Genomic DNA, 12,234 nt, shown 5'->3' with positions numbered 1-12,234 from the left:
GGCTGGGAGACATAGAGGTTTTGGGGAGGGATAGCGGTTTGTTTGTTTTTTAATGTTAGGGATATACGTTCTTGTGCTTGGAGGATGAATATACAGTTTCATTCTTTGCTTCCTATTCCACAGACATGAGCCAGACAGACACAGGAGCTGCAACTTTTTCTTTAATCATCAAAAGTTCTTGACCAAAAAAAAAATGATACAGGAAAAATAAGTATTGTACTGTGAATTTTAGCTCATCACCACTGACTTACAAAGACTCCCTCCTTGACCAAAATGTATTTTTAATAAAAATTGTAGATATTTAAGGTATACAACATGATGACTTCATATATTCAGGCCCCTCCAAGATTTCTTCTCAACTAGGCCTCAACCTTAGCTGATAAGAATTGCAACTTTGGGAACAAACAGTATCATTCATTCCCTACATTAAAAGACTTGAACAAACACTAACATAGTTTCTATCAGCTCAAGATCATATCCCTAGGATGATGACCCAACCCTCCTTAAAAGGCCTGCCTACAGAAGGTCAACACTGCCAGAAGAATTTACTGTTTGTTTCAGCCAAAATCTGATTATAGACCCCTGACCTTCCTTTTCTTAGAGCATTTGCTTTAGAAAATCTATAATTGTAAATCCTTTCTCTGTTCCTTTAAGATAGATCTTCTACAACCCAGAAATATTTTTCTCAAGGACCTGGGAGCCATCCCTTTGAAATGTAATTATCAAGAAAGATAGGACCCCTGTCTCCTAATCTCTATAGAAGGATAGGGGCATAACTTCCACAAGTACCAGTAAGCAAACACAGTTGCCCTAATCACATTGATCACCCCCCAACACACACACACACACACACACACACACACACACACACACACGTTTTCCTCAGCATTTTTTTCCTTTAGCACACCCCAGCATTTAAAAAGTCTTCTTTTTAACAAATATTTTAACAAATATCCAGTTCTATTTCTCTTTGATGTCATGAACTAACAAGATGGAAATTGTATAGAGGGGTTAAGTAAGACATGCGGTCTCAGGGGTAACAAGAAGAAATTGAAGTAGAACCAAGAATACAAAACTCTATTATTTAGGGGATCATCTCAACTTATTTTTAGTTCAGGTGCATTTATTCACATGTATGAGGTTAAATTGGAAACGTGTGGTGGAAGGACAGGGAAACACAAGATGAGACTTGGGCACAGTGTGAGCCATTTGGTTATGGGCTAATGTTGCCAAACTGATGCTAACCTAAAGGCATCTCAAAGTCTAATGGATAATCCTTTAAAGAATATGGTAGCCAGCAATCCAGCACTGGCCATATAATGAAAAAAAATAAGTGGGGCTCAAGTCCTTTCATAGCTTAAAAAGTCTGTGCAAGTAGACTGGCCGTTTTGTCTAGGAAAAATATGTCTCATGATGAAGGTTAGAATTTGCTGGACATTCTTATTCCTGAGAATAAAGCTCCAATCTTTGTGCTGTCAGTGTTCTCCATAGAAACACTGATGTCATGAAGTAATTCTGGCACCAGCTAGTGGGGAAGGCTTTAGTAGAGTATGGAGGGTTGAGGAAAGAAGCAACATCCTGTGTCATACTGGAAGGGTCATCACAGCATCCTAATTAACAAGAAAAAAATCATCTCAACGTCCTACAAAACATCCTACTCTGATACTACAAAGGTACAGGAATCTTCTGACTTGTTTTTTTAAATAAATTTATTGTCAAATTGGCTAACATACAGTGTATACAGTGTGCTTTTGGTCTTTGGGGTAGATTCCCATGGCTCATCGCTTACATACAACACCCAGTGCTCATCCCAACAAGTGCCCTCCTCAATGCCGATCACCCATTTTCCCCTCTGACTTCTTTTTGACTAGCTAAAGGGGTGTCTTGATGGTGAGGTGAAATCACAGAAGCTTTTAAGGCAGTCTCCAACTTTCTATTTCCATACTTTTATTCACGATATACAGAAAGGACTTTAACATTTTTCTGTTTCTGCATAAATCTAAAGATCTCTTGCCACATAACTCGGAATCTCTAGTGGGAAACCCAAAGAGAAATAACCTAAGATGTGCAAATTAATACTGTTTTATTCATTAAAGCTGGTGGTAATTCTGTATGTGAAAAATACAGACCCCCACCTAACGGGTAACTAATATGATTAGATTGTTCTGGAAGCAAGAGGAGGAAAGAGAATGAAAGTCGAAAAGGATTGTGAGCTGGACAAAATGTGAAATAAATATGTGAACCCTCCATTAAGAACAGAAAAGGGTTATTATACAGCAGACAGCCTGATGTGCTTTTGATTTGAAGGGCTACTGAGTTTGCCAGACTGCCACACCTTTGCTGAGGTTGCTAGCCTCAGGCATTGTGACCCAGCCAATTATATTGTCACACCTTTGGGTCAGAGGCAGCAGGGGAAAGCCTGGCCCATTAGTCTCATCCAACATCTGACGGGGGTGGCAGCCAGCTGCAAGTGCCCAAGAACTTGGCACTGCCCAGTTCCATCTAAAGGGGAACATCTCCCTTCTGGGTGGCACAATTTCAGCCAAAAGCCTAAAATAACTTCTCATCAAGGTAATGGGTTCACAAATTTTATATACATACATATATATATATTTGCAATTCTTTGGAATATGGACTGAGGTTATATCCAAATCATATGAGGGACCTTTATGATTTCCTTTCTTTTTTCCTATGTTAGTCATCTTTAGTTTTTTAAAAAAGAAACTCCTTCTTCTGAGTAGGTGTGGGAAGCCCTTTCCTAAAACTTTTTTCAGAGATGTGTAGACATTCTTAAAGTGAGAGCCCAAAAAGATCTTGGGACTTGGGGGGGGGGAGAGCGCATGGAAGGGCAAAGGGTAGAAATGCAGTATCCTGTGAAAAGATAACCATCAAAGGAAAGCTGTTATAGAAATGCTGAGAGGGAGAGGGAGGGAGGGAGGGAGGGGGGATAGGAAGGGAGAAAAAGGAGGGAAGGAGGGAGAGAGGGAGATAGGTAGGAAAGGAGAGAAGAGAAAAAAAGAAGGGAGAGAGGGAGGAGTAAAGAAGAGTAAAGAGAGGGAGGGGAGGGAGGTAGAGGTTAAAGGGGTCTAAGTTTGGAAGGAAGCTGAGGGAAAGGAATTTGACTGCCCTCTAATAACTTGGTAAAAAGGCTTCTCTTGTTAAATTTTAAAAAGAAATCAAATTCAAGCCCTAGAAACCAAAACAATTCTACTGAGGTTTTAACTGTGTCTTCCTGAACATAGATCTGAGGTCTTACATAGCAAAAATCAGTCAATGGCTTCTGCCATTTCCTTTTTACTTTTAGTTCTAGGCCAGAGAGAGAGGTGGCAGTGTGGAGGGGGAGGAGTTGAAGGAAGTTGGCAAAGATTCTTTTTCATTTCAAAAATAAAATTAAACTTAGTCTGTGGGATCAGGGTCTGGTCTTCCCTCAGACATCTGTCTCTTGGTTATACTTATAGCTATTAGACTGCTCTCTCAGCATTCAGAAATTTGTTTTATGTTGGAATGTTCTATGTTGTTTTGATTAAAAGGGCTATTTATGCACTCTACTGGTGTTGACCTTAGTCTTTTTCAAAGGTCCTGTGTAATAAGTATTACAGCCATTTACCTAATTTCATTTTATTTAATGAAATGAGAAAGACTCTGGTTGAACTGGAGTTAGCTAAGATTCAGCTCAAGAGGATGAGATGAGCTTTATTCTTTGAGGTACCTAACAGTGGGTAAACAGAAGTGGAGACAGATAAGATCTAATAGAGTTGGGTAGAAGTAAATCATTAAATTTAATACCCACAGTCCCTAGACCTCCTTTAAATTTGCTTCCCAGCCTGCCATTTTTCTTGACGGGATTTCTCAGAAATTAACATGATACTCCCATGATACCAAATAATTGGTGTGGGAAGTCTAAATTAAAGGAGACCATAGGCTGTGCTAAAAGATAATGATCCTGATTATCAAGTTAAAGATTTATTGTTTCCTTCCCCCATTGCTCACTCTTCTAGTTCCTAGCCTAAACCTAATTGAAACAGAGAGATGGGTTTTAGGAATCCCTTCATAGATTCTTACCCAAACTCAGCCAGTTTCTAAAAGCCATATGTAACTATATAACTATGGAACTATATATGCAGATTTCTTTCTTTTCTCTTTACAGATGTCTGACAATATTGACTGGTTACATAGCCGCAGGGGCGTGTGCAAGGTTGATCTCTACAGCCCAAAAGGACAGCAAGATCAGGACCGGAAAGTTGTAAGTATAAAATTACCCCTACCAAGGACTGGAAAGGATTGGTGTATGAGTGTAGATACACTGGAGCCCAAGATAGACTAATGGAGAATGATACTGTGATGTCTCCAAGCAACCAAGCTCAATGACACAAGGACAAAGGGAGAGGCAGGACCAGGAGTGATGTAAAGGACCTGGGGAAGGAAGGCTAGGGGAGAGCCTGAGGCGAAGGAAGTAGTGGTGGTTGCCTAGTTACCAGCCCTTATTACCTAACACTTATGAAATCACAATGTCACCTAGCTACCAGGAAGTTACACTAAAGTGGGACTCCTTCAGGAGGGCAAAATACTTCATGCTCTGTTTCCCAAATTTCAAGTGGTTTGCATAGTACTTCACATTTTTTTATCATGTTCAAGCACCACTCATACTATTATTTACATAACATATTTCTGCTATGTTTTTAAAAATGAATTTAAAATTCAAATAGATTTAAAAATTACCATCACCCTAAGCATTATTGTCTGTAATACCATAGGTTTGATGTTTTAGCATGTATTTTCCAAATAAACAACAAGTACACCTATTACATACAAACATCCATTTATGTACCACCTAAAATATTCTATGTCATCAATAGTAAAAATACTACATTTGGGGAACACGATAGCAGAAACTGCTGTAAACCGGGAGTCAATTAGAATCAACTTCTAAGGAAAGTTCCACCTTTGAGTTTGTGTTGGTTGGGCAAGCCACCTCTTTTCTCAATAAGTATGGATATTTTATTTTGGGCCTCTCTCTGACAGGTAAGTATTCTCATTTAGGTACTACAGGAATTCTTAGATTCTCTCTGCCTAATAATAATCATATTAACGTTTATTGGGTACTTACTGTGTACAGGCACTCTGCTAAAAGTTTTACATGCAGTATCTTCTTAATTAGTCCTCACAAGAATCCTATAAGGTAGGTGCTATTGTCATCTCTCAAAGAAATTATGGTCTTTAGAGTTTTTCTAAATTCACCCTCCTAATTTGATACAGATATGCTTTGTCGATGTGTCTACCCTAAATGTGGAAGATAAAGATTCTCAGGTGGGTATTCTCTGCTCCCCTCCCTTGAACGGGTGGGAAACTGGTGACCGGTTTGATCAGTGGCATCATGAGAAAAGGGAAAGGCTGTAGCAGAGAGGGGAAAGGTCGAGGACTCAAATGGAAGGCCATTGTTCTCATGAGCCCAGGATCCCTGGTTCAGAATTTACTGTCAATCTTGATACCAAACCTCATTTTAGAGGCCACTAAATTGTTGGTAGGGCTGAAAGAATTAATGTATGGAAAATGGCATGTCAGAGAAGTGAAATAACAAAAACTCTCTCCAAAAGTTTGATGATTAATAGAATATGGTTCTGGAAACCGACAGCTTTGTGAATACCTTCTGTATGGCTAGGGCAAGGGAAGTAGTAATTCGTGGAGGGAACTTTATCATTCTTCAAAGACTAGCTAGCACTAGTCTTACCTCTCCTTCAGAAAGAAAAAGATAGTAGGAGACATAACATTCATACTTTGAAGTGGTAGCCTAGAAAGGCAGCCTAGAGAAGTCTCAAAAACCAACTGTTCATAAAAATTGTATCCCTTAATTCCACAGGATGCTGTTGGTTCCAGTTCAGAAGGTGACTTAAACCTGGGGAATCTGGAAGAAAAAGAGATTATTGTCATCAAGGATACTGAGAAGCAAGACCAGCCTAAGGTATACTTAGCCTTGGAGCTCACCCTTTCTAATTCTTAGAGCTAAATGCTGAGTCTGAGGACACTGGTTCACAGATAGTAAGAGAATTATTGTCAAACAGGCCCATAAATTGGAATACTATGACATTCTAGAGAATATAGTCCTAAGTTCAGAGTCACGGTAAATTCAATGCCTAGATATCTAACAATGGCATTAATCTCGAAGGCTCAGAATGCCCTTTCCTGATTTCAGGAACCTACTCCAAATGTAACCTTGCTATTCCTACCCTAATTAAGATGTGGGCTTATAAGCAAAAATCCTTTGCAATGTTCTTTGCTGGCTTGTAATAGACTTGTGTGCCCCACATTGCCCAGAGACCAAGAAGGAAGAATGAGAATATGGAGCAGAGAGAATCCACAAAGACCAAGAACTAGCCTGGTTCCTACCCTGTTGTCTAAGAGATTACATAGGTTATTGGGTAGCATAAAGTTAGAAACAATTAGATTCGCATGCCACTGTAACATACAGAATCCTTTTGTTTTTGTGTAAGTATCCTAAATTATGTCTGTTGGACCTCTGGTTTGGGGTAGGCTTTAGAGTACATGACAAGTCATTCCCACAGTCCTACAAACTCGGAGCAGCTGATATTGGCACAGGATATTTGGGCGTTAGTGCAAAACAGTCAAGTATTTCTTGTTTTATGTTCCTAGGCTCATGTTATAACAAGAAACATCATTTCTGGCTCCAGGCACCTTTGGAATGATGAGTGTAGCCCCTAAGGAAGGGAAAGCCAGTTCCAAAATATTCTCTAAATAGTTTTGAGTTCAGTTGGGGGTGGACAACTCAATTCTGGAGTCTCAAGAAAGGGATAAATTATACCTGGTGTTTATTTTTAAAAGAGCAGCCCATATTTCCTACACACAAGGCAGATCTCCTTGATTGTATCAAGCCCATTTGCAAAACATTGACCTTATCATGACCTCACATTTCCAGGAATTCTGTGAAAAGACAGGAGATGAAGCAATCAAAGGGGCAAAGAGGGCAATGGCACTTAGCACTGAGTAGATGATGTATACAATACATATACACATAACCAGACATGGGCATACACAGTCATAAGCATATAAAAATACACCAACTGACATACATATTCATATATACATCTGTATACATTAACAAAAAAGAATTTATACAACCAATGACATACCCATGCCTGGACACCTGTGACATTGACAGGTACACACAAGCACTAATTTTAAAAACTTACATATTTAACCTATTTATAAACAGTGACTTACACACATACACAAAGATATACAGTTATATAGAGTCAGATACCTTGACATCCACATGTGACACACATAAACATCCATATATCCACACACACAATGCATAAATATATACACACACATTAACACCCACAACCCTTGATCAAAACACAGAGACCATACAGAGTCAGGTATAGGCATACACACCTAAAAATATACTTCATGTTGATACACACACATACAAACGTAAACAAAATGATACATAGTCACTAACTCTCTTTTGTATGCATTGATACACACATTGACATAAATGCAGTAACATCCCCACTCATGTATTCACACATAAACGCAAATGCAAAGGTGTGTGCAATACTGACACACAATCTCACGCACTGACATAGCATACAAATAGTGCATAAGTGATACCCAATTTATTGACAGACTACACAGTCATTATTCAATTTCCTATTTACACAGTCATATTTTAACATACACATCTATTAATATAGTCTGCATTAATTATATATGAATATATTAATGAGAGTGTATATTACTATGTGAATGTATGCTCAATATACACAAATGCATTTATGGCTGCATGATACATACTACTGGATTTATATCATAAATATTTGCATATCATTCAAATTGGCACTTGGCTTATTTACATATTCTCAGACACACTGATATACACACTCTCATGTTTACATTCCCACACATGTACAACATATTTATACTAACATGCACATGTGGCAGTCGGTATTGATGTCAACATATTACACATGCTTATACCTACTCACACATGGGCACTGACACACACATATACACACACATACACACATGCACATCTTCACACACACTACAGTTTGACACATTTCTCACATCTATTGAGATGTTCTCACTTATGAATTGCTACGTTAATATGCATATGCACACAACTGATACATGGATACATTTTTAACACATATTGAAAAAAGCACACATACACAGATGAAATTGGCAAATACATTGCTAACACTGAGGTGCAGTTAAGTGTACCAGTGTATATATTGTGATCTTTTGTAGCTGCCACTTGTGTTTGAATGTGTATTAATGGTTATAATTGTATGTTAAGTTCCCGTGCAAATTCTAAAGGCCAAATCCCTAATCTGTGTGGTTTGGAAGATGTATCTTCTAAATAAAATGAAAGAAAGAAGTACCCTACCCAGAGTCTTATGGATAGGTGTTCTTCTTTTTTTAGACGGAGGGATCTGTGTGTCTTTTCAAACAAGCTCCCTCTGATCCCATAAGTGTCCTCAATTGGCTACTGAATGACCTCCAGAAGTATGCCTTGGGCTTCCAGCATGCACTGAGCCCGTCAGCCTCTAGCTGTAAACACAAAGTAGGAGACATAGAAGGCGAAAATCACAGATTACCCTCTGAGAACTGCTACCGCGTCTATGCCGACCAACTGAACATAGATTATTCAGCCAATGGACCTCAAAGCCTATGTCTAGAAATGACAGCAGCCAAAAACACCAACAATAACCAGAGTCCTTCCACTCCTCCAGCCAAATCTCCTAACAATCCAAGGGCAGTTATTTCCCCTGATGGTGAATGTTCTATGGATGACCTTTCCTTCTATGTCAACCGACTATCTTCTCTGGTAATCCAAATGGCTCGTAAGGAAATCAAGGAGAAGTTGGAAGGTGGAAGCAAGTGCTTCCATCATTCTATCTATGCATCCCCTGGGGACAAAGGGAAAAAGAGCCCTTGCAGTTCTGTCAGCAAGATCGCTTCTGAAATGGCCCATGATGCTGTGGAAGTGACCTCTGCAGAAATGCGGGGAACTGAGGAGGAATGCAGGGAAGGTGGCCAGAAAACCATTCTGTATAGTGAATTGTCCAACAAGAACAAGGGTGGTGACAAACAGATGTGTCAAAGAGATAGCAAAGAATTTGCAGATTCTATCAGCAAAGGGCTCATGGTTTATGCAAATCAGGTGGCATCTGACATGATCGTCTCTGTTATGAAGACCTTGAAAATACATACCTCAGGGAAGCCAATTCCAGCCTGTGTGGTCCTGAAGAGGGTGTTGTTAAAACACACCAAAGAAATTGTGTCTGATTTGATTGATTCCTGCATGAAGAACCTGCATAATATCACTGGGGTCCTGATGACTGACTCAGACTTTGTTTCAGCAGTCAAGAGGAATCTGTTCAACCATGGAAAACAAAGTGCTGCAGATATCATGGAAGCCATGTTGAAGCGTCTGGTCAGTGCTCTTCTTGGGGAGAAGAAGGAGCTTAAATCACAGAGACTGTCATATGCCTCCTTGAAAGCAGGGTCCCATGATCCCAAATGCAAAAACCAAAGTCTTGAATTCTCAGCTATGAAAGCTGAGATGAAGGGGAAGGACAAAGGCAAAATGAAACCGGAGCAGTGCAAGTCATTGACCAGTGCTGAGAAAGTGGGTGAACATATCCTCAAGGAGGGTCTGACCATTTGGAGCCAAAAGCAAGGAAACCAAGGCAAGATGCCTGACAAAGTATGCTTCAATAACAAAGAAAAGAGAGAAATGATCAGCCCTTCCACAGATTCACTGGCAAAGGACTTGATTATATCTGCCCTTATGTTGATCCAGTACCATCTGACCCAGCAGGCCAAAGGCAAAGATGCATTTGAAGACGACTGTCGTGGTTCCACCATGGGCTATATGTCTCAGAGTGCCCAGTATGAAAAGTGTGCAGGTGGCCAAAGTGCCAAGGCATTTTCAATGAAACATCTAGAATCTCGTGAAGTTCCTGGACCATCCACCTCTCTAAAGGAAAATCAACAGCTGGACTCCCAGAAGCTCGATATGTCAAACATCGTTCTAACGCTGATTCAGAAACTGCTTAGCGAGGGCCCCTTCAACAGTGATGACCTATATGAAGATGAGAACAAACATTTTGAGCCCAAAACAAGCAAAGCGGCTTCCATGTCCAAGAGACCTGACAGAGAGGAAGAACAATGCCACAATCAAGAACTTGACTCTACCAGTGGCATGAAGCAAGTGAACCACCAATTTATAGATCAACTGGTAGAATCTGTAATGAAGTTGTGCCTTATCATGGCTAAGTATAGTGATAACGGGACAGCCCTTGCTGAGTTGGAAGAACAAGCAGCCTTGGCAAACAACCCCAATTACCAAGTTGGTGGCTCCAGATATAGTCATGATGGTGCGATGTCACAGAAACATCAAGACTCCCCTGGGCCTGAAGTCATAGTTAATAATCAGTGCTCAACCAGTAAGCTGCAGAAGCAGCTCCAGGCTGTCCTGCAGTGGATCGCAGCCTCCCAATTTAATGTGCCCATGCTGTACTTCATGGGAGATGATGATGGACAACTGGAGAAGGTAAGGAATGCAACATACACAAGAAGAAAAGAAGGTTGGAATGGGCAGGGACAGGGAGGCAGCATTGTACTTAGAACCCAAGAGCAGCCCAACTTTTTTCTAAGCCTGTTCTTTACTGTGCACTTCATGAATTACTTTCACTTTGAAAAAGGACAGAAATAGTTAACCCTTAGCTAAGTGGGGCTCTGGATATCTCAAGGCCTGTGCATTTCTACCAAGAGGAGGAGAGTGAGCTTAGCTCATTTTATCAGTGACCCTTTCAACAAACTATTTGGTAACACACCAGAGAACAATTTCTGAGTCATGTTTTGAGTTTGAAGGCCATCAAAGGATTGGAGAGAGGAAAAATGACAAAGAGAGCTAGGGAGCTCCTCCCCAAACTCACAGGTCCTGCATGTGCCCCAAGAGTACTTGCTTCCTTAAATTTTTTGCCCTAGGCACCTCACTTCACCCTAGTCCTGGTCTCGCCTTTCAGTCTCACAAAGACCAGCATTCGTACACGTACCAGTTTTCTCCTCTCTCTCTCTCTTTCTCTGTCTCTGTCTCTCTCTGTCTCTCTGTATCTCTGTATCTCTCTCTGTCTCTCTCTCTCACACACACACACACACACACACACCTCACAGCTGTGTTTCCTACATTAGATGGGTTCAAGAGAAATAAAACATTGAACCAAAATTATTTTCAATCCAAGACCAGGAGATTGTCCCTACTTCTAATCACATACTTTTTAGGGAAGCTGGGGAATGGCAACCCCTAACATTGACATAGCAATCATCACAGACTAACTGAAGGATCTAGCACCTATCAGAAGTATTTGGAAAATACCAATTGATTCCAGAGTTTGTTTTCTGAAGCTCAAAAAGAAGGTCCTGTGGCATTTTTGTCTATGTCATTAGAGGAGGGCCAAGGCAAAAGGAAAGCCATGTCATGTGCCTCCAGTCTTGCATCCGCGTCAGGCATTAATCCTAGAATCATGGGCAGGAAGGTGAATGGGGATGGGTTCATTTTATCCATCTAGGTCCCTTCTCCAAAAGCATCATGTAACTCAAGCTACCTCTGCTCTCTCCACAGCTTCCTGAAGTTTCAGCTAAGGCAGCGGAGAAGGGGTATAGTGTAGGAGATCTTCTTCAAGAGGTCATAAAGTTTGCCAAGGAACAACAACTGGATGAAGCTGTGGGAAACATGGCTAAGAAACAACTGCTAGACTGGTTGCTCACTAACCTGTGAATTAACAATTCCTTTGACTCCTCTCCTTTACTCCCCAGCAGCATTCCATCCCAGCATGGACGTCCCCACCATCAGGCCAGTGAACTGCACACCACATGATTGTATTTACTAATACATTCAAGCAGTTGGACTATGCAAGTACAGCGTGTCCAAACGCTGGGAAATAACATGAATAAAAAAATTTTAAAAAAGAATATAATTATTATCTTGATCAAATAGACCTGAGGCAAGGGAGGAAAATGGGTTTAATTCCAAGGACTAGTGATACAGTGTTGAACTTGTTGTGTCCATATTTCACCCTAGGTTCTTTTCTGAGCACCCAAGACCCAGGGCTATAACATATGTCCCAAGTCCCTAAGTAATCTGGTTTGTCCAAATATCAGTTTACAGTCTCTTTAGAATTTCACCACCTGTGGCCTCCCTGT

At 40.4% G+C, this 12,234-nt stretch overlaps 1 protein-coding gene across 3 annotated transcripts; it reads left to right on the top strand.

The window, feature by feature from the left end:
- Positions 1–1,545: 1,545 nt before the first annotated feature.
- AKAP4 (A-kinase anchoring protein 4) lies at positions 1,546–12,003 on the top strand. Of its 3 annotated transcripts, none has more exons than XM_029930202.1 (6): positions 1,546–1,673; positions 4,148–4,243; positions 5,257–5,307; positions 5,858–5,959; positions 8,447–10,582; positions 11,654–12,003. In XM_029930202.1, the coding sequence occupies exons 2-6, from the start codon at positions 4,148–4,150 to the stop codon at positions 11,807–11,809; spliced, it is 2,541 nt and encodes an 846-aa protein (XP_029786062.1). In that variant the 5' UTR covers positions 1,546–1,673; the 3' UTR covers positions 11,810–12,003. The 3 variants fall into 3 exon arrangements, with proteins under 3 accessions (XP_029786062.1, XP_029786061.1, XP_029786063.1); XM_029930201.1 differs by lacking the exon at positions 1,546–1,673 and adding an exon at positions 2,441–2,571; XM_029930203.1 differs by lacking the exons at positions 1,546–1,673; positions 5,257–5,307 and adding an exon at positions 2,441–2,571.
- Positions 12,004–12,234: the final 231 nt, after the last annotated feature.

This window comes from Suricata suricatta, chromosome X (genome assembly GCF_006229205.1).
Source record: "Suricata suricatta isolate VVHF042 chromosome X, meerkat_22Aug2017_6uvM2_HiC, whole genome shotgun sequence".
Lineage (NCBI taxonomy): Eukaryota > Metazoa > Chordata > Mammalia > Carnivora > Herpestidae > Suricata > Suricata suricatta.
Note: the sequence above shows the minus strand (reverse complement) of the source record. Positions and strands in the feature narration are given on the sequence as shown.